We start from the raw sequence: 22841 nt of genomic DNA, 5'->3' as shown, positions 1-22841 counted from the left end.
GGGACTGTCTGACCTAAGCACAAAATGGACACAGAAGGGGGAAAAAAATGAACATGAAACCAGAATGGGAGCACACACGAAAGAGCTGGTTTTATTTGTTCGGAACACCTGCATTTACAACACGGTGGATCTTAGCGATGGTGGAAGGAAGCTGGTACCCTTTTCAAGATGTTTACTGGAAGCTCGGCTATGGAGTTAACACAGAAGTGTTGGCTTAACACTGCTTGTCTTCTTGTTTACGGAGAACGAAAGCATCTCTAAGCGCCTACAGGTCCTTGAGGTCCTTCTGGACGTTCCACAACGTAGAGGCGCTGTTCTGGAGTTGCGTCACCTCGTTATCCTTCAGCTTCTGGTTGATCACGCTGGTCAAGCCCACGGATCCCAGCACGCAAGGAAGGCTCAGGAACACTTCGTTTTCAATGCCGTACATACCCTGCCGCCAAAAATGAGAGAATTAGAAAATCCCCTGGCCTCCAGCTTCACCGGAAAGTGCCATCACTGTTGACTACGTAGGGATTTTAGGCTGATTCCCTCTTTAACTCCACTCCCGGGCTCTCTGCTGTTCTTCCTACACTGATGTAATTGTTTTTAGAATAGAATAGAATAGAACAGTAGAGACCTTCAAATTTCTAGGTTCTATCATATCTCACGACCTAAAATGGTCACCTAACATCAAAAACATCATCAAAAAAGCACAACAAAGAATGTTCTTTCTGCGCCAGCTCAGGAAGCTCAAACTGCCCAAGGAGCTGCTAATACAGTTCTACAGAGGAATCATTGAGTCTGTCATCTGCACCTCTATAACTGTCTGGTTTGGTGCTGCAACCCAACAGGACCGACACAGACTTCGGAGGATAATCAGAACTGCAGAAAAAACAATTGCTGCCAACCTGCCTTCCATTGAGGACCTGTATACTGCACGAGTCAAAAAGAGGGCGGGGAAAATATTTACTGACCCCTCACATCCTGGACACAAATTGTTTCAACTCCTACCCTCAAAACGTCGCTACAGAGCACTGCACACCAAGACAACTAGACACAAGAACAGTTTTTTCCCAAACGCCATCACTCTACTAAACAAATAATTCCCTCAACACTGTCAGACATTCTACTAAATCTGCACTTCTATTCTACTAGTTTTTCTCATCATTCCTATCACCCATTTCCTCCCATGTTGACTGTATGACTGTAACTTGTTGCTTATATCCTAAGATTTTTATTAATATTGCTTCTTCATTGCTTATTTGACCCCTATGACAATCATTAAGTGTTGTACCACATGATTCTTGACAAATGTATATTTTATTTTATGTACGCTGAGAACATATGCATCAAGACAAATTCCTTGTGTGTCCAATCACACTTGGCCAATAAAAATTCTATTCTAGAATAATTTATTGGCCAAGTGTGATTGGACACACAAGGAATTTGTCTTTGGTGCATATGCTCTCAAGTGTACTTAAAAGAAAATATACATTTGTCAAGAATCATGAGACACAACAATTAAATGATTGTCATAGGGACCAAATAAGCAACAAGGAAACAATCAATCTTAATATAAATCTTAAGGATACAAGCAACAAGTTACAGTCATACATTCAAGTTGCCCCTTATTTTTCATGAAAATAAAGTGAGATCCAAGGAAACATTCATGCTGGCAAGAGTTTGTCACTATAACCTTACAATTAAAGTAGACCTTACAGGCTGACTCCCCTTTCCTCAATCCTAACCCATTTCTCTCTATACTCATTAAATTTCTATATTTATCTCTATATTCACCTGAAACAGGGATCTCCAAAGATGGCGACCTTGTTTGACTTCAATTCCCAGCATTCCCCAGCCAGCACTGCTGGCTGGAGAATTCTGGGAATTGAAGTCCCCAAGTCTTAAAGTCCCCAAGTTTGGAGACCCCCCCCTGACCTAAAACAAAGGGAAGATAGAAGTATATCAAGAACGGAAACTACCGCCATCTCACACCGCCCCTTACCTTAACCATGGTAGACACTGGGTGGACTCGAGAAAGGTTCTTCAATATGGTTTCTAGAAGATCAGCCACACTAAAGCCAATGGCCCAGTTGGTGTAGCCTTTCAGTCTGATCACTTCATAAGCACTATTGGAAACACAAGAGGAAGCAGAGGTCAGCTTGGTCAAGAAGAAACAAAAAGTTCTAAAGTCTGGAGAAGTATCTGAAATCGCCCTTGTCAAAGGAGACAAATGGCCGACGTCGTTTTCAAGGAAGGAAAATTCAAGGAAGGAATCCACGAAAGGAGAAACTAACCATCTGCTATATCCTTCCCCTTTCCCCCCAACATCTGCTGGTCTACAGCAGGGGTCCCCAACCAGTACCGGGCCGCGGGGCATGTTGCACTGGTCCGTGGAGTCAGCAGCTGCCGGCCCTCATGCCGCCACCCCCTCCCTCCAGCGCTTCGCCTCCCGCCGGGCAAGAGGCCTTGGGAGGCAGGTTCTGCTGGCCACAGGACGATGGATGGGACAGAGGGGCGGGAAGGACTGAGAGGCTCAAGCCTCTCTTGGCTTCTGCCACGGGGCGCTTTTGCGTTTTTGGCTGGGGGGAGGCAGGAGGGCCAGCCTGACCCCCTCTCTCCAGCGCTTAGCTCCCGCTGGGCAAGAGGGCTTGGGAGGCAGGTTCTGCCGGCCACAGGACGATGGCGGGAAAGAGGGGCGGGGAGGACCAGCACCCCCATGCTTAATCCCGCCCCCAACCACGCCCCTTTCCGCCCCCACTGGGCCGTAGAAAAATTGTCTTGCTGAAACTGGTCCCTGGTGGAAAAAACGTTGGGGACCACTGGTCTACAGGACAGAAAAGAGGCAGCCACAAAGCATTCTTTCCAGTGGTTCAAGGACAATTATGTCCACCCACTGGAGCCGGAATCAGAGGAAGGGCTGGCCACACTGGCACAATCTGAGTGGGCAATGTGACAGGTTTGTGGGTGGGGGACTGTTGTGGTTAGCTCTGGCCCAGCTCTTGCCCCAAGGAATTTGCATGTGGATGTGGGGGAGACATCCACATGCCGCAGGCCTGTTTTGCTCCCGATAGAATCTGCCGACGAAGCCTCCTCTGACCAAGGAAGCATGAGTGACAGGGAAGAGGGGAGTTTGGCAGACAGCCCGGGAGGAGATCAATCATCTGTATCATCCTTGGATTCTGAACAAGAATTAATGACACATTCACGCATGCGTAGAGTGATGCATAGGAGACAACAACTGAAGGATTATTACAAGAGAAAATGAGGCCACCTGTGGTTGGGTGGGGCTCCAGTAATTAGGGCTTCTGCTATAAATAGCAGCGTGTGGGTTTGGCCGTTAGCAAAGAGTATCTGATCACAGTTCTTCAGGAATCGTGTGTTGCTGTTTTCTGGACTTTGTTGATTTTTCACGCCTTTGAAACCAAAGCAGAGCAATGTGTGTGTGTGTGTGTGTGTGTCTCACTTCGTTGGAAGAAGGGGTGTAAGGTTTCTTCACAGCTGCTAGCTAAGTACTTAATGACTGCTTAAGGGAAATTGTACAGTCTACTTGATTGTTTTGGGACGAGTGCTATTTGTAATACAAAAAGAGTGCTTAGTTTATTTTGACTTTTGTGATAAAGAACATTGTTTTGAATTTTCAAACATGTGTGTGTCTGAAATTTGTACCCTTGAATTTTCGGGAGGCTCCTACAGAGAGCCCGGCAGAACAGGGACAAGAGATGCGAACTTTCAACAGAGTGGTGTCAGGATGGCTCTGGAAATAAATTGGAACTTTGAGGAATACTTTGACTCACGATTCTGATTTAGTTCGGAGGTTACCTGGGAATCTTGACACTAGTTGTGAAAATGAAAACATAATTTTTTTTAAGGACTGGCTTATGCGCAGGTAGCACATTTTCCGAGGTATATTGGTTAAAAATTTTGAGCTTTATCTGCAGATGGTCTTATCCAGAGGTATAAATACTTTCTGTCCAAGAGAATCAATATTTTGTTTTGTTTTGTCTGTTGCTTCCATAACTCCACCGCGCCATACCTCTCAACCACCTGCTTGTGGACTTTCTTCCATTCTTCTGGATCTTGGTCAGTCCCCATTTGTGGGTTCAGTTCCTGCAGAGAAACACCTGCTACGTTGACCCCACTCCAGATCGGTACTGAAAGAGTTAAAAGAAAATGTACTGCGATGTAATATACATTCAAACAATGCCATTATGTTTCGGTGAAATTATCATTTTTGGTTTCCAAACACAGCAATGTGTGGATTTTAGCTCCCAGAATTCCCCAGCTAGCATGGAGAGTTGAAATCCACTGATCTTAAAAATGCCAAATTTGAAAAAACACAGGCATTCCTTAATTTATGTCCAATTGTTTATTTGACTGTTCAAACCACAGAAGATCCCCTCCAGCCTTAAATAACACACTTTCAAAATTACAACACCTTCTTCCCACCTGTCATGTGATTCCCATTTTGGGTGCTTGGCAACTGGACTGCCTCTGTGGCTATTTGCAGCATGCTGTGGTCACGTGACTGCTGTTTATGGGTTTTTTGGGGGTGGCGGAAAGTATGACTCTTAACTCATTTTTTACTTTCCTGATTTAGTGGCATGAGATATCAGAATGAAAGTTCAGGAAGAAATGATTCTGATCACATTAAGAATTGTTTTTTGATTTTTTTTAAAAAAATAAAGTTTTTGAACAGTTTTAAAAGCATATAAATACAAATATATATACAAAACCTACATTCAAGACACAAGATAACAAAACCTAAACAGTTAATAGTGATATTCACTTAGCAGCATTGCCTGTCGATATTCCCTGTGTATCTATATCACTTAGAGGGGCGGGATACAAATCTAATAAATTATTATTATTATTATTATTATTATTATTATTATTATTAGTTAACTTATCTATACTCATATATTTCTTAAACTCCAACCCATTACAATTTTTTTCTGTCATTTAACATCTTGTCTAAATCTATCTACCTTTCACCTTATATCCTAAATGCATAACTGATTATTTAAATTTGCTTTTGTGTTCCAAACATTTATTCCATATTTAGTAACATAAGATATAATGTCTTGGTAAGGCCACACTTGGAATACTGCCTCCAGTTTTGGTCGACTCGATGTAAAAAGGATGTTGGGACTCTAGAAAGAGTGCAGAGAAGAGCAACAAAGATGATTACGGGACCGGAGGCTTAAAATGAAGAACGGTTGCAGGAACTGGGCATGGCTAGTTTAATGAAAAGAAGGACCAGTGGAGACATGATAGCAGTGTCCCAATATTTCAGGGGTTGCCACAAAGAAGTGGGAGTCAAGCTATTCTCTAAAGATCCTGAGGATAGAATAAGAAGCAATGGGTGGAAACTAAATAAGGAGAGAAGCAACCTAGAACTAAGGAGAATTTTCCTGACAGTTAGAACAATTGATCAGTGGAACAGCTGGCCTCCAGAAGTTGTGAATGCTCCAACACTGGAAGTTTTTAAGATGTTGGATAACCATTCGTCTGAAGTGGTGTAGGGTTTCCTGCCTAAGCAGGGGGTTGGACTAGAAGACCTCCATGGTTGTTGTTGTTGTTGTTATTATTATTATTATCATCATCATCATCATCATCATCATCATCATCATCATTTATACCGCCAGGCATGGGGGAGTTAAGATATTCCTTCCCCCTAGGCCATTACAAGTTATGCATGGTATGTTTGTGTGTATGTTTGGTTTTATAATAGGGGTTTTTAGTTGTTTTTTATTATTGTATTGTACATGTTGTGTTTATTATTGTTATTAGCCGCCCTGAGTCTGCGGAGAGGGGCGGCATACAAATCCAATAAATTATTATTTATTATTATTATTATTATTATTATTATTATTATTATTTCAGAATGAAAGTTCAGGAAGAAGTTTTTCTGATCACATTAGGAATTGCTTTTTGCTGCGTAAAGGAAACCAATGGTAGGTCAACTTCGATGCCTTCTAGAATTTTGCGTTTCAACTCCCACGAGCGTCTTATCTGAAATGATCCCTAGAGCAAGGGATTGTGGGAGATGTAGTGTGGGAAAGTGTCAAACTGCCTGCACTGCAAGACTTCCAGGAAAAGTAAGGTCTACTTACCACTGGAATCGCCATGTTCTCCCAAGACCCAACCGTGACAGCTGGAGGGATGGATGTCCAGTTTTTCTGCCATCAAAAAGCGGAACCGAGCAGAATCGAGGTTACAACCGCTGCCGATGATGCGATGCTTCGGCAGGCCGCTAAGTTTCCATGTGACATAGGTCAGGATGTCCACTGGAGAAGGGAAGACAGACAGACAGACTGAAGGATGGATCCCGCCAAGCATCTGTTTAAGATGGCAGCATTGGGTGGCGTACGCGGGCACGTCTGTTGCACACGGGCGCGATTCAGGTTCCTGTACATGCACAAAAGCCGAATCTTGCGCGACAACACTTGCATGTGGGAGATTACACCAATTTTTGGCAATTTCTTTGCTTCCACCCATGTGTGGAATTTAAAAAAAGCCAAAAAATTGTGAAATCTCACGCGCATGAGCATCCTCACGTGAGATTTGGCTTCCTGCGCATGCGCAGAAGCCAAATCTCGTGCTAATGCATGTGCCCGCGCACTGTTATCTGGAGCTGAGTGCACCACTCCATTTTTCCAACCGGGACTGGGCACCTGACTGTACTGGCTGCAGCCCAATGCTGTTCCTAGTAAGAGATAAATGTCTTCACTACTAGGCCACCACGCTGTTCATATCCAAACTACACTAAAGTATTAAAAATAATACATGTTTGCTTCAATCTTATGCTGGATAGCCAGACATTCTGAAATTCCCTGATATTTTCTTGACATTTCCCTATAACTTACGATCTAGTTAAGGCGCGGTCGTAGATGACATCATACCAAACGGCTAAGCCATGGAGAAATATCAGTAGCCGAGGAAACATGTTGTTGCCACAGTTATGCTCATTTTTGCTTGACTCTGTCTTCTGGGGTTTTTTTACATGACTTTTCCCTGACTTTTAAACATTTTAATGCAGTTTTCTTTTTCCCGATTTATTCCGTTTTTTCACAAATTCCCTGATAATTCCAATATTTCCCCAACCGCTGATTTCTCTGTTGACCAGGTTTGCTGGACACACTGTCAGAGGTGGTATTCAGTCGGTTTGGAATGGTTCACCCAATCCTGTAGCGGAAATCACAGGTGGGAATTGGTCTTGGCTCTATGGCATCCTATTTGGGCATGTTTTTTTTTTAAAGTTTTCTTTATTGTTTTCATAAATACATATCACATAATTTAGTCAGTTTTACAGATCTTAATCCATCTTCATTACCTTTTGTAGTTATCTTTGATTCTTTTACTTCTTACATTTGATAATATACATTTATTTATTTACTTCATTAATGTAATACATTTTCTAAATAAAAGAAAATACAACATTTGGGAGGTATCTGTTATTTTTTACGATTTGTACTGCTACTTTGTATTGTATTATTTTTGCAGTTTCTTTTGAATCCATTCATGCCATTTATACCATATACGTTTTGATTCATTAATTCTATTTCCCTTAAGTGAGTTTGTGATTTCATCCATTTCTACACACGTATATATTTTATCTATTATTAGATTTTCTGTTGGGAGTCTGTTCATTTTTCCATGTTTGCGCTATCACTATTCTAGTTCCCTTCCACCTAATTTTGATTTTGTCCCCAAGCCCTGATTTTACCTGGGTTGGACACCACCAGAATGATGCAATTTGGACTGTATTTCACCACTTGTGGGATAATGAATTTGAAGACATTGACGTTCCTCTGAACTAAGTCGAGACGGCTTTCTCCTTCCTGCTGGCGGACCCCGGCGGTTACAACCACCACCTTTGAATTAGCGGTCACAGAATAATCTGAAGAGAAAAGAAGGAGAGGTGGAAGTTATTTGCATGGATTACATTTGGGTTGTTGTTTTTTCAAAAACGTTTGCAAACAGCAGAAAAACCCAGGGGCCAAGAACCTTCTCGTCTCAAAATTGCTGTTTTGGGAGGCAACTGGACTTTTTTTTTCTTTTGAAGATGTTTCGCTTCTCATCCAAGAAGCTTCTTCAGCTCTGAGTGGATGGTGGGGAATGGGAGGATTTATACTCCTTGCAGACAGCTGGTCATTTGCATCCTTTTAGAGGGTCGTTGAGGCCACTTGGAGGTTTATCTTTGTCCTCAGGGGTCACTTGAGTGACTCCTGGTTCCTTTAATTTGCAATTTTTTTTCATCTGGAATTCCGTTTTTATTCCCACCCCATCAGTTGATGACCGCTGATCCAGATCATGGTTGTCCCAAAGGCTTTCTTGTTTTTTCTTTGAAGAGGTTTCGCTCCTCATCCAAGCAGCTTCTTCTGCTCTGATTGGTAAGTGGGGAATGGAAGTGGTCGAGAACTTTTTTCTCTTCTTCAGCAAAATTTCATTGCTCATTTACCTGAAATTCTGGTCATCAATGACCACCAAGAAACTCAGTAACCAGGATAGGATTGATCTTGACTTCTTGGCGATCTTCCAATTATTCACCAAATACAGTGATACCTCGTCTTACAAACTTAATTGGTTCCGGGATCAGGTTCTTAAGATGAAAAGTTTGTAAGATGAAAGAATGTTTCCCATAGGAATCAATGGAAAAGCGATTAATGCGTGCAAGCCCAAAATTCACCCCTTTTGACAGCCGAAGCGCCCGTTTTTGTGCTGCTGGGATTCCCCTTAGGCTCCCCTCCATGGGAAACCCCACCTCCGGGATGAGGTTCTTAAGATGAAAAGTTTGTAAGATGAAACAATGTTTCCCATAGGAATCAATGGAAAAGCGATTAATGCGTGCAAGCCCAAAATTCACCCCTTTTGACAGCGAAGCGCTCGTTTTTGCGCTGCTGGGATTCCCCTGCAGCATCACAAAAACACGGAAGTCCAGAGATGGGGTTTTTCATGGAGGGGAGCCTCAGGGGAATCCCAGCAACGCAAAAACGGGCGCTTCGCTGGCAACGGAAGTCCAGAGATGGGGCATCCCAGAGGCGGCGGTGGGTTTGTAAGGTAAAAATAGTTTGTAAGAAGAGGTAAAAAAATCGCAAACCCCGGGTTTGTATCTCGAAAGGTTTGTATGATGAGGCGTTTGTAAGATGAGGTATCACTGTATTTGTTTGGGGATGGTCAACGGGGCAAGGGATGTTGAGAGAGACAATGCAAACCTTACCCTTGTTTGCTACGATCTTGGGTGTTTTCAGAAATAAGCTTCCGTGTTGTAAATCTAGCATTTCTCCTTTCAGTTTGTCTTCCAGGACATCCACGAGAGCAAGTTCATCGCAGAGACCCTGGCATCAGGAAGAAACAAGGTGGCAAGCGTCAATAAGCATGAGGACTGGCACACTTTGTATATTAATAAAACCAACCCATCTTGGAAGCAATCAATCTATCGTAAGTAGGTTGTCAGCGTTCCAGTAAATACCTCCAACGAAATAAAACTCTGGGGCTAGAAGTTCCTCAAAGTTCCAATTTATTGCAGATGTCATGTTGGCACATCTGAGGAAATCCAGGATTTCCCCATAGAAACATAGAAGACTGACGGCAGAAAAAGACCTCATGGTCCATCTAGTCTGCCCTTATACTATTTCCTGTATTTTATCTTACAATGGATATATGTTTATCCCAGGCATGTTTAAATTCAGTTACTGTGGATTTACCAACCACGTCTGCTGGAAGTTTGTTCCAAGGATCTACTACTCTTTCAGTGAAATAATATTTCCTCACGTTGCTTTTGATCTTTCCCCCAACTAACTTCAGATTGTGTCCCCTTGTTCTCGTGTTCTCTTTCCTATTAAAAACACTTCCCTCTTGAACCTTATTTAACCCTTTAACATATTTAAATGTTTCGATCATGTCCCCCCTTTTCCTTCTGTCCTCCAGACTATACAGATTGAGTTCATTGAGTCTTTCCTGATACGTTTTATGCTTAAGACCTTCCACCATTCTTGTAGCCCGTCTTTGGACCTGTTCAATTTTGTCCATATCTTTTTGTAGGTGAGGTCTCCAGAACTGAACACAGTACAGTGGTCCCTCGATCATCGCGAGGGTTCCGTTCCAGGACCCCACGCGATGATCGATTTTTCGCGAAGTAGCGGTGCGGAAGTAAAAACACCATCTGCGCATGCGCAGATGGTGTTTTTACTTCCACCGCCCTTCGCCCGCCCACCCCGTTGCTCGCGCCTGGGGTTTCCCCGCGCGCGTGCCGCCCGCCCGCCCACGCTGTTGCTGGGGCCGCTTCCCAGCTGGGGAGCGGAGCCGGGGTGTCCCCAAGCGCGCGCGCGCGTTGCTGGGGCCGCTCCCCAGCTGGGGAGCGGAGCCGGGGTTTCCCCAAGCGCGCGCGCGTTGCTGGGGCCGCTTCCCAGCTGGGGAGCGGCCCCAGCAACGCGTGCGCGCTTGGGGAAACCCCGGCTCCGCTCCCCAGCTGGGGAGCGGCCCCAGCAACGTGAACGCGCTTGGGGAAACCCCGGCTCCGCTCCCCAGCTGGGGAGCGGCCCCAGCAACGCGCAGCGCGCTTGGGGAAACCCCAGCTCCGCTCCCCAGCTGGGGAGCGGAGCTGGGGTGTCCCCCGCGCGTGCCGCCCGCCCGCCCACGTTACAGTCTGATTCAACATAATGCAGCTTTATCATTTCACTCTGCACCGTTTGTTGCACATTTTCTGGTATTTTACCACAATGTATTTTGTTCTTGCATTCATACTTTCCGAGAGGAGAGCAACAGAAATCAATAAGCTGGCTCTCGGAGAATAAGTAGACGTGGACACTCGCAAACCGCTCCCTGGCTGGAAAATAAATAGTAGGGGTTTGGGAGTGATCGATTTGGTTTGTTTTCTAGTGTACAGAAAGCAATTCGGATTCCTTGGCCAGAACCAGGTTTGTTGGGACTGTGTGGTTTTTGTTTATCCATGTGAATAAAAGACTGTTGTTGCTCTGTTTTGAAGTTTGTTTTACTTGTGAGTGTTGTGAATGTGCCTTGTCCACTTCAGGTCATGTCAGATTCTGAGGAGGATGAGCCAGGCCCCTCTGGATACCCTGGGCCAGGGGAGCTGCCAGATGAAGCAGAGAGCGAGAAAGTGACCCGAGTGAGCCTGAGGAACCACTACAGGGGCTGATATGACAATGGGGGAGTGGCCCCAGTCAGAGGATGAGGAAGACATTAGAGTGGAAAGTCAGTGGATAGACCCTCGCTATAGGAGACTGCTGAGAAGGCGAGAGGAGTTGCAAAATAAAAGGTATTAATGTACAGACTGAGCCTCTGGGATCTGATGTCACTTCCAGGTAGTATAAAGGCAAAGGATTTTGGGAAATTGGGTATGGAGTTTGAACATTCAATGGATGAGACATGAGACTGGGGGTGTGATTGAACAAGGCTTTAAAACCACAATTTCTGCCTCAATAAAAGGCATTCTCTGCTGGATGCTTGTTGCCAGGACTCCGGTGAACAAAATCCATATGCTTAAATGATAAATGGACTTTGTTATCTAAGGTAGTGTTTCCCAACCTTCCCAAGCATTTGCTGGCTGGGGAATTCTGGGAGTTGAAGTCCAAATATCTTCAAGTTGCCAATGTTGGGAAAGACTGATCTAAGGAATGCTAATTAGGCAGACTTCGGTGCCTTTCCCAGACATTATGTTTAGCTCCAAAGAAAAATAACTCCTTTTCCCTGGCTGTTTAAAGTCTGCTTTTTGTTATGAGTGCTTACATCAATAAAGAGTTTGATTTATTCATAAAATAAAGGATTTTTGAGTCAGGGGTTTTGCTCTGAGGGCTGTGCACAGAACAGTGAGTAGGCGGCTTATCATTACTTGCAAAGGCTGGGTCAGAACACCCAGCACATAAGCCTCTGAAATGGACATACACACCTTTTCCAGGATACTGACAGCACAGGCCATCCCCACCTGACCGACTCCTACCACGGTGACCTTGTTGTTCGGTTGAGTGCTGGGCTGGGTAATTGGGGTGATCAGTTTGTCCTTGAGGGAAGCCATGGCTTTCTGGAAAATAAAGAACAGACAGACGTGTCAACAGGGTGTCCGGGGGGAGAAAGCATTTTGAAATTCTGTAACTTGTGATCTAGTTAAGGCGCGGTCGTAGATGACGTCGTACCAAATGGTTAAGCCGTGGAGAAATATCGGTAGCTTGGGAAGCAAGTTGTTGCCAGAGTTATGCTAATTTCTGCTTGACGCTGCCAGGCAGTGCAATCTGGTTTTTTTTTTAAAAAAAACATGATTTTCCCATGATTTTTAAACATTTTAATACAGTTTGTTCCCCACCCCCTGATTTATTGTTATTTTCATGAATTCCCTGATAATTCCCAAACTGCCGATTTCCCTGGTAATTCCCTTATTTTTCCATGACTTTTAAACATTTTAATAGTTTGTTTCCCCCCCCCCTGATTTATTCCGTTTTTTTCATGAATTCCCTGATAATTCCCAAACTGCCAATTTCCCTGATAATTCCCTGATTTCCCTGTTTTCCAGGTTTGCTGGACACCCTGGTGGAGCAACCTCAATAATTCAATGCCCCACCAAAATGGAATCCTCAATATATAACCGCCAGCATGGATTCTATCCTTTTTAATCTTAGGCCTTCAAATGTGGCGACTTTGAAGACTTGTGGACTTGTAGGGCTTTAAAGGTCATGACCAACACTTTGAATTGTGACCGGAAACTGATTGGCAGCCAATGCAAGCCACGGAGTGTTGAAGAAACGTGGGCGAATCTTGGAAGCCCTACGACGGCTCTCGCGGCTGCATTCTGCACGATCTGAAGTTTCCGAACTTTTCAAAGGTAGCCCCATGTAGAGAGCGTTGCAGTAATCGAATGTCCATAGTAACGGCCAGACCCAACTCCATTCATTCCTCGACACTACTGAGTGCTACTAAGAGCCTCACAAGCGACACAGCAAGGATTTGCTTACTGTATGTAGCTCGACTTGAAAGATGAACGGAGACGTTTGTCTTCTCCAAAGAAAACAAGGCAGAATAAAGTAGGCCTTTGTTCACTTCCTTGGCAATGTGAGATCACAGCCCGTTGAACACATTTTTCAGCCAAGTCAAGAACTTGCTGGAATCAAAGCGAGGAAAAGAGCAGAAGCTCTTAGTGGGTTTCCAACAAAGCAGCCATATTGTGTGTTCTGTCGGGCTCTCTGGTAGAATCCTCCCAAAAATGCAGAGATACAATTTCAGACACACACACGTTCAAAACAATGTTCTTTATAATGAAAATTCACTTAAACCAAGCCCTCTTTTGGGATAGCAAAGAGCACTCGTCTCCAAACAAACTGGTAATTTGTACACGTCCCTTATCAGTTCTGTGATACTTAGCTTGCAGCTGTGAGGCAATTCACAGTCCTTCTTTTTTCACAAAGTGAAACACACTTTGCTCTGGTTTAGTTTCAAAGTGGGGAAAAATCAGCACACAAAAGGTCCAAGTCAGTAAAGTAGTCACAAAACACCACGATCAGATAATCCTCCACAATGGCCAAACCCACAGGCTGCTATTTATAGCAGCCTCACTAATGACCACAGCCACACCCAACCACAGGTGGCCTCATTTTCTTTGATAATAATCTCTCAGTTGTTGTTGCCTATGCATCGCTCTCCGCATGCGTGGCTGTATCATTAACTCTTGTTCTGAATCCAAGGAGGAGCTAGATAATTGATCTCCTTCTGAGCTGTCTGCCCCACTCTCCTCCTCCCTGTCACTCATGTCTTCTTGATCAGAGGAGCCTTCATCAGCAGATTCCACCGGGGGCCAAACAGGCCTGCAGCATGTGGATGTCTCCCCCACATCCACAGTCCTTGGGGCAGGAGCTGGGCCAGAGCTAACTACAACAATTATGGGTGGGTGGTCTCTGCCAGGGGTAAGATGCTCTCTGTCCGTCATCAGAGAGCCGGTCGTGAAGGGAGTGCGAGGCTCCGCCTACCCGCATACCACCATTTGGGTTCTTTTACCCTCTGCGCATGCGCGAAGCATTCTATTCATTTGTTTGTTTATTTATTCAACTTCTATGTTGCCCAATCCTAATGGGACTCAGCTCAGCTTACAACAATATAAAAATACATTACAATAATAAAAGAAGTCAAATATTAAATATTAAAGACAATAAAAACCCCAATTATAAAACCCACAGGGCAAGCAGTCCAATCCATACACATGCATGCCACTCAAACACAATTTGGCCATGACAAATGTAAATATTCCTGGTCCCCAGGCCTTCAAGAAAAGCCAGGTCTTTGCAGTCTTTTGGAAGGACAGTAGGATGGGAGCAATATGGACATTGGGGGTGGGAGTTGGTTGCATAGGGCTAGGGCAGCCACAGAAAAGGCCCGCCCATACGGTCCCGCCAACCTGCACTGCTTAGTCAATGGGACCTGGAGAAGGCCAACCCTGTGTGATTTTATTGATCTCTGGGAGGTATGCAGCAAGAGAAGGTTCCATAAATAGTCTGGTCCTAAGCCGTGTAGTCATTCTGTGCATGCGCAGAGGGTGCCTGTGGTGGCCTGAATGCTCTGCTAGCAAAAATGGGCTCCCAAGCTCCATTTTCAGCTGGGATGGCCTCTTGCAACTCTCTGCCAGCGAAAATGGAGCTCGGGAGGGCCACGTGCGGTAGGTTGATAATGAATAACTGCCAAAGAATGTGGAATGCCTGTCTGGTTAATATTGACGAAACATCCTACTTATTTACTCAACCCTCTTTCCTGTTTGAGGAAATGATTATTTACTCAGCTTTTGTTTTAATTAAAACTCTTCTATTTGTCTAGGGTAAAAATTAACTAGGCACTCTTCTGTTTAGTTAGCAATCACACCTTGACACGATCTCTCTGTATACTATATGTTAGGTATTAACTATATATTAATTGTAACTAAATTAGTAAAAGTTAATATTTTATACTTGTATACACAAGAAATTGATATAAAAATAAACGCAAGTCCCGAGCAAGACAGGTCTCTGAACAGCCAAGGATTCGCACCCAGAGAGAAGGTTTTATTTATTATTTATTATTTAGATTTGTATGCCGCCCCTCTCCGAAGACTCGGGGCGGCTCACAACAAGATAGATAGATAGTTTTCCTAGCTCAGAACTGTTTTGCTCAAGAAACCATGTCTCCTTGTCTCTGATTCCTACAGCACACAGCCTTCCAAGCTCTGTTTTCACTGGCAGAGGCACCATAGACCCTCCCAAATTTGGCACCCCTCCCCAGGCTTCAGGGAAGCCTTTGGGATCTGGAGAAGGTGAAAAACAGGCCTTCCGGGCTCACCAGAAGTTGGGAAAAGGGTGGTTTCTAGCCTCCAGGGGGCCTCCAGGGGAGCAGGGGAGGCAATTTTCACCCTCCCCAAGCATTAAATTATGGATGTGGGCACTCGCGCAGGTGCGATAGTGTGTGCGCATGTACTTTTGTCACCCAAGGGGAAAAAAAGGTTCGCCATCACTGCCCTACATTGAATGGTTTCGTCGATCAAAAACGTTCTGCCCTTGTCGATACTGGGGCAAAGGAGGGCGGTGGGCCGAGTCTCCCACTTACCTTTTTCTCAGCACTCCAAGATGGAGGCCACCGGTTGCCGCTATCTTCGTCATCCGAGGACCCCGTGTCGTAACAAACAACTAAGAGTGTGAAGTCGTCCATAGTGAACTTCTACTGTTTCACAGCAACCACAGCAGAGACGCAACAGACAACTGACATGGTCCCTGCCTCGAAAGGCTTACAATCTACAACAACAGACAAAACAGGAATGGGAAAAGGAAGGGGGGGGGGAGAGAAGTCAAGGCCCCATAGTTGCCAAGCAATCCTGAGTTTAATCACCATTAGTAGAAAGCAATGATTGGGGGTTTCTTGGCTCCCAATGGGTCCGATGGCGACCTGGGAGTGCTACAGGGGATGAAGTTGGAATGTGCAAGGATTTTTTTTTTTTTACACTTTGGCAACTTCAAGAGGTGTGGACTTCAATGTCGGTTGAATATGCACCTCTCTTGAAGATGCCACGTTTATGTTCAGAAGCAGTGGGAAAACCTTGGGCGGCAGAGTTAAGAGAGAGATTAGCCTAGAATCCCTATGTAGTCACAAGAGGACCAAGTCCAACCCCCCAAATGTTGTTAACTCTTATCTCATACCAAGCACAGGCCATTAGCCCTACATGGCATCAGTCCAGATTACCTATGGGACTGCCTGCTGCCGCATGAATCCCATGGACCGGTTTGGTCCCACAGTCGACCTTCTCCAGGTCCCATCAACTAGACCAGACTTGGGCAAGATGCGGCCCGAGGGCCGGATGCGGCCCGCCCACTGTTTGTGACCGGCCCGCGGAGGTTGGTCCAACTTTTCTTGATAAGAACTGGGTGTTCAAGATATAATATATAACATATAATAATATATATATAATATAATACTATACTATACTATAATATAATATATAATTATAATTTATAATTATAATATAATTAACTCAGTTCTACCCAATAATATACAATATTGGAGAGAACTGAGTTAATAATATTAGTCCAGCCCTCTAAAGCCATCCCAATTTCTCATGCGGCCCTATGGCAAAATTAATTGCCTACCTCTGAACTAGACAATGTCATTTGGTGGGCCCTAGGGGAAGAGCCTTCTCTGTAAGGGCCCCGGCCCTCTGGAATCAGCTCCCCACAGAGATTCATACTGCCCCCACCCTCCTCGCCTTCCGCAAGAGTCTTAAGACTCACCTATGCTGCCAGGCCTGGGGCTATTAGATCCTTGCCTCCTGGCTAATGAATATGTTGAGAGAAAGTGGACTGAATGAAATGGCTGTTTTTTATGGTTTGGGGATTAAGATGTTTTATATTGTTTTGTTGTATGTTGCGGGCTGCCCCGAGTCCTCGGAGAGGGGTGGCATAGAAGTGCAATCAATCAATGTGCATAAGCACGGTTAGCAATAAATCAGATTAATTGGATTTTCATTGTTAGACCTCTATTGTCTTCTGACAGTTTTAAAAACAGTGCTTGAAAAAGGTCACACTCCCAATTGTTCCCACTTCTGAGGCACGCCATCAATTGGGGCAAAGTATAACAATGGATGGATGAATAATACAATAGAATTTAATTTTTGGTGGCTAGGATCCAACCCATGTGGCTTTGGAACTATGGTTACACACTTAAGATCAATGCTCTTTTTCATGGCCAACCGGAAGGATTCTGAGTGTTAAATGAGGAAAAGACCCATTGCCAAAGGGTGAGCCATGCACATTTGACTCTAGTTTGTGAGTTCACGTGAACAAATGCTACTAATAAATCTGAATTTGCAGGAACACTCAAACTCACCTTCCTGGAACCTTCCAGAATTCTTCACAAAGGAAGTACATTTTTGTTATTTTCCAACTATCCCAATTAAGGTACAGTGATCCCTCATTTATTGCGGGTGTTACGTTCCAGGAACACCCACAATAAATGAAAATCCGCAAAGTAGGGACCAATCGGCCAAGCAGGGAGGATGTTCCAAGGGATCCCCGCCAACGCCGGGATGGGAGCCCCTGGGAACAAGCTGGAACTCTACGAGGAAGTCAAGCTCTACAAAAACACTTGAGAGCGAGAAAAGTACGACAACATGGCCAAGCTGTTTGCTGTGGTGAAGACCATGCAAAGCCTTGGAGAAGGCCTACATCAAGGACTGCGTCAACACCAACGAGTACACAGCCGCAGAAAGGCCGCCGAGGCAGAGGACAATGAGCCTCCCGCTTCCCTCTCGGCTCCGCCACAGCCTCCTGACCCGCGAGCAGCCCTAGAATCCTGGCCACCAAGGCGTCCCCCCCCCCCACGCCCAGCCATTCCCCCGCCGCTGGCTCCGGCGACACAAGGCCCTGACCGCACATGTATAAAATATAATATATAAAAACCCGCAATGCACCGAGTCCACGAAAGGTGAACCGCGAAGTGGCGAGGGAACACTGTATCACTGCTTCAGGTGATCTTGGGACCACAACTAAGCCCAAAGGCTTAACGGTGCTCAGGAAGACAGCAGCTAAGTGACTTTTGCCCTATTTCAGGCCACAGTTAACTGAATCACAGCAGTGATTTAGGCGGTAACACGGTAGTTAAGTAAATTTGGCTCCCCTGCTGACTTTACTCATCAGAAGTTCACAAAAGGAGATCACAAGATCCCAGGATATCACAACCGTCATAAATCTGAGTTGGTTACCAAGATGACCAGAGATACCACAAGGGGTGGGTGAAAACCAGTCTATGTCAGTGCTGTTGGAACTTCAAACAGTCACGAGACAAACGGTTGTAAATCAAAGGACCACCTGTACTGAGCCACCCTACTCCCAATCAGGCCCCTTGTGTTTTTAATGAAGCTAAACTGAAACAAAAGAGGGAGACAATATTTTTACATTCCTTGCTTACAGCTGTGGGATTCAGTCCCTCCCATTCCAGGAGTCCCCACACGCTCCTTCCTAGGTTAAGTGCAAGGAGGCCTCCTAGGCCCAAAATAGGGCGCGGGAGACGTGTGGGCCCGCAGCCCATTTTCACTTCCCAGGAGGCTTCATGGAGGCCTCTTAGGCCCGTTTTCACTTCCCAGGAGGCTTCAGGGAGGCCTCTTAGGCCCGTTTTCACTTCCCAGGAGGCTTCAGGGAGGCCTCTTAGGCCCGTTTTCACTTCCCAGGAGGCTTGAGAGAAGCTTCCTAGGCCTATTTTTGCTTCCCAAGGAGCTTCAGTGAGGCCTCCTAACCTTGTTTTCGTGTCCTAAGAGGCTTCAAAGAGGCTTCCTAGGCCATTTTCACTTCCCAGCAGGGTTCAGGGAGGCCTCCTAGGCCCGTTATTGCTCCTCAGCAGGCTACAGGGAGGCCTTCTGGGCCTGTTTTCACTTCGCAGGAGGCTTCAGCGAGGCCTCCTAGGCCCAAAACAGGGTGCATGTGTGCACGCACTTGTCTCCCCATCATTTTGCTTCTGGATGGTGCAAGAGGTCGAGTGCTGTCTGTCACATGCCCATCAAGCCATTGCCCATCATTAAGATCGGTGAGTCTTTGCACTGACAGAACTTAGTAGAGGCTTGACTTTTTTTAAAAAAACAGGGAACTTTTATTCTGGCATTTTCAGCACCGCTCCAGCTCAGCTTAAATAGAACAGCGAACAGACTTCTGAAAGCTCCTTTTATAGTGCGGCTCTCAGACAGCCCACCAATCACAATGCTTTAACTTCCCGCTCGAAAGGCCTCTTGTGCTTAGCCAATCAGGCTTCAGCATCAGCCTTCCTGGCTGGTCATAAGTTGAGGCCTTTGCGTTCATGGCGGGGTTGCAATTCGAGGACTTAACCCTTCCTAGGCCTGTTTTCGCTTCCCAGGAGGCTTCAGGGAGGCCTTCTAGGCCCGTTTTCACTTCTAAGGAGGCTTCAGTGAGGCTTCCTAGGCCCATTTTTGCTTCCCTAGGCCCAAAACAAGGTGCATGTACAGTGTTCCCTCGATTTTCGCGGGTTCGAACTTCGCGGAAAGTCTATACCACAGTTTTTCAAAAATATTAAAAAATACTTCATGTTTTTCCCCCTTTACCACGGTTTTTCCCACCCGATGACATCATATGTCATTGCCAAATTTTTGTCTGCCTTTAATAAATATTTTTTAATAAACTTTAATAAATAAACATGGTGAGTAATAATCTAAATGGTTGTTAAGGGAATGGGAAATTGTAATTTAGGGGTTTAAAGTGTTAAGGGAAGGCTTGTGATACTGTTCATAGCCAAAAATAGTGTATTTATGTCCGCATCTCTACTTCGCGGAAATTCGACTTTCGCAGGCGGTCTTGGAAAGCATCCCCCACGAAAATTGAGGGAACACTGTATATGCATGCGGGTTCCCCCTGCCCCATTTTTGCTCTTGGGGGTGTGTGCAGGAGTCCGAGTGTTGCCTGTCATATGCCGATCAAGCCATGCCCACAGAATTGCTAATAATTTTTTTTTTGGGGGGGGGGAGGGAGAAATCCCACCACTGCTTTAGGCCCCAACATGTAGAAACCAGAAACTACAGGTAATTCTCAGCTTACGACGGGCTGCTAGCGACCTTCAAAATTACAACAGCCCCCGCTAAACCTACACATGCCCCAATTTCAATTGGCATGTGACTGCATTTCAGGCAACTAGTCCACACTTATGATAGCACAGCAGATATGCAACTGAAATGTACAACGTAATTCCACCCCCCAGAAACCAATATTTCTGGTTTCCAGGGGGGAAAAAACAACCCAATGCAAACAATGGGTTTGCTTAACAACTCCAGGTATTGCTTAAGGACTGTGTGGCTGCTTTACAACCACAAAAGTCCCTTCACGATGTAGCAAAACCAAGGTCATAAAAACTGAGTCCGCGCTCACGAAGGTTCCACCTTGTATGTACTCTGTACAATTCTGCCAGGCTCAATTACATTCATAATTAAGAGGACTTAACACGCAAGGGAACCCTGCTTAAACATGTTACAATAGACTCTTTGGAGGGATGGAGACACAACAAACGCCAAGAGACTCTGCCCCATTATCTTGCAGCCTTTTGGAAAAAGCCTAATTTTGCTTTTTAAATTTTTTTAAAATAAAAGCAGAATTCTGCAAGGTCGGCTCGGGCAGGATGTGACTATCCGCTTGGGTGTGAACCGGAAGACTCTGGCAAGAGTTCAAGCAAATATAAAGTGCGTAGTTTTGTGGTTGTGTGTGTGTGTGTCACATGACCTTCTCGGCACCTAAAGGAGACTGCAGCTTGCAAAAAAAAAAAAAAAACATCAGGAAAACAAAAAAGTCATTCTTCTATTCCGGGCGGGGGGGGGGGGGGCAGTTCTCCATTTTTACTCATCTCAAACCCTCCTGGCAATTCCACCGCCAGTGAGGGCGGGGCCGGAAAAAGTGAGCATGCAAATTTTTTTTACAGCTCCCCCCCCCTGGAAATTAAAAAAAAAATCCTCTCCGCAGACCGCGTGTTCCTAGGCACATCACTCTCCCTCCTCTCTCACCCACCACTCTCTGCTGCTTGATTGACAGCCGATTCCCCAAAGCCTCTCTATTCAACCCTGGGATTATGATGCAACAAGTCCCCTCCTTCTCGGCATCTTATCCAACATGATCTGGGGGGGGGGGCTTTGTTTTAACCCTCCCCATTCAGGAGAAAAGAGATCCGGGCAACAGTTCTCGGCCTGGGTGGGGGGCTTATAAGAAGGGAAAGAAAACTGAAAACGACCTCCCTGTAACCCTTCGGGTTCGGCCTTTGGGGAAATGGAAGAAGGTTATAAATGCATTTAAGAGGAGGAAAAAAACCGCAGAGGGATGGGGAGAACATCCATCCTTCCTCCCTTCCCTCTTGATCGCATCCTTTTTATTTAGCGTTCCCCTTTTTGTTATTTGTAGGTAGGAAGATGGATGGATGGATGGATAGAGATAGATAGATGATAGATAGATAGATAGATAGATAGATAGATAGATAGATAGATAGATAGATAGATAGATAGATAGAAAGAAGACAATCCCAGGCCTGGGGCTGGATGATTGAAAGGGTGGGGGCAGAAAGAGAAAAACAGATGCACCAACTTGATCCACGAGCATCTTCCCGGATCGTTTTCCAGCCCACATTGCACAGCGTGGGAAAAATACATACATATTTGCAATAGTGTATGTACAGTATATATGTATGCTTGCCGCTATTGCAAATATACAGTATATGTATCCCAAATATATATGTACTTGCAATAGTGTATTCATAGTATGTTTGCCGCTGTTGCAAATATATATAATATATAAAAACACATACATACACTACTGCAAATACACACACACATATATGGAATCTATATTCCAAATATATTTGCAGTAGTGTATGTATGTGTTTGCCACTACTGCAAATATATATGTACTTACAATAATGTATTGCAAATATACATATACTGCAAATACACACACACACACACACAATTTTATATGTATATATTAATATTTTAAAGGGGGGACGGGAAACCCCCAGATCTGCTAGAAAAAGAGGCTCGGGGTGGTGGGGGGGGGGGAAAGAGATGCGACCGGGCTCTCCAGGACTCACCTCTTAGGCTGGCTGGCTTGCTTGGTTACTCGGGACCGGCGGATGGACTGGATGGCGGGCAGAGCGCGGCGGAGCAGCCTGCAGGAGACGGAGGAGAAAAGGAGGAAGGCAACGCGCCGGGTCAGGCCGGCAAGGACAGGGGAAGAAAGAAACGGGAGGGGTTGGGGATGGCGGGGCGGATCCGGCTCCCGCCGGCGGTGCTCTCCTCGGGTTACGGCTTTCGTGATTGGGAAGCCGAGCCTCGCCCGCCCCTTCGCCTCGCGCAATCCCCTTCAAGGACGCCGCGCAAGGGTGAGAGCGCTTTCTCCTCCTCTTCCTCTCGGCTGCGCGGGCCCGAGCATCCTTTGCCCGCCCGCTTTTCCCTCCCTCGCCGGCTGCTAAGCTCTGCCGACAGGCCGGGGCCGAAGCGGCCATCGATCCCTTGACGCTCCTGCTTTAGGGGAGGGGGGTCCGCCTGCCCCAAAGGGCGCAAATCCTTTAGGATTAGCCCGGTGTGGAATATGGGTACAAGTGGTCCTCGATTTACGACTCTAGAGTAGGAGTAGGCCAAGTTGGCTCGTCTATGACAGGTGGACTTCAGCTCCCAGAATTCCTGAGGTGATCGTGCTAGTTCAGGAATTCTGGGAGTTGAAGTCCACGTGTCATAGAAGAGCCAGTTTGGCCTACCCCTGCTCTAAAGGGGAGGCCAAGCTTTATGAAATTTAACAGATTAACAGAGTTTGGATGGGACCTTGTGGGTCATCTAGTCCAACCCTCTGCCCAAGCAGAAGACCCTT

At 45.5% G+C, this 22841-nt stretch overlaps 1 protein-coding gene across 1 annotated transcript; it reads right to left on the bottom strand.

Annotated features, from left to right (window-relative positions):
• Positions 1-65: 65 nt before the first annotated feature.
• On the bottom strand, positions 66-22419 carry LDHB (lactate dehydrogenase B). Its single transcript, XM_070754365.1, has 8 exons — positions 22066-22419; positions 11894-12025; positions 9206-9323; positions 7712-7885; positions 6099-6272; positions 4019-4136; positions 1988-2111; positions 66-433 (listed from the first exon to the last, which is right to left on the bottom strand). Exons 2-8 carry the CDS (start codon positions 12017-12019, stop codon positions 266-268), a joined length of 1002 nt encoding a protein of 333 aa, XP_070610466.1. The 5' UTR covers positions 12020-12025; positions 22066-22419; the 3' UTR covers positions 66-265.
• Between the last annotated feature and the right edge of the window lie 422 nt (positions 22420-22841).

This window comes from Erythrolamprus reginae, chromosome 6 (assembly GCF_031021105.1).
Source record: "Erythrolamprus reginae isolate rEryReg1 chromosome 6, rEryReg1.hap1, whole genome shotgun sequence".
Taxonomy (NCBI): Eukaryota; Metazoa; Chordata; class Lepidosauria; order Squamata; family Dipsadidae; genus Erythrolamprus; species Erythrolamprus reginae.
Note: the sequence above shows the minus strand (reverse complement) of the source record. Positions and strands in the feature narration are given on the sequence as shown.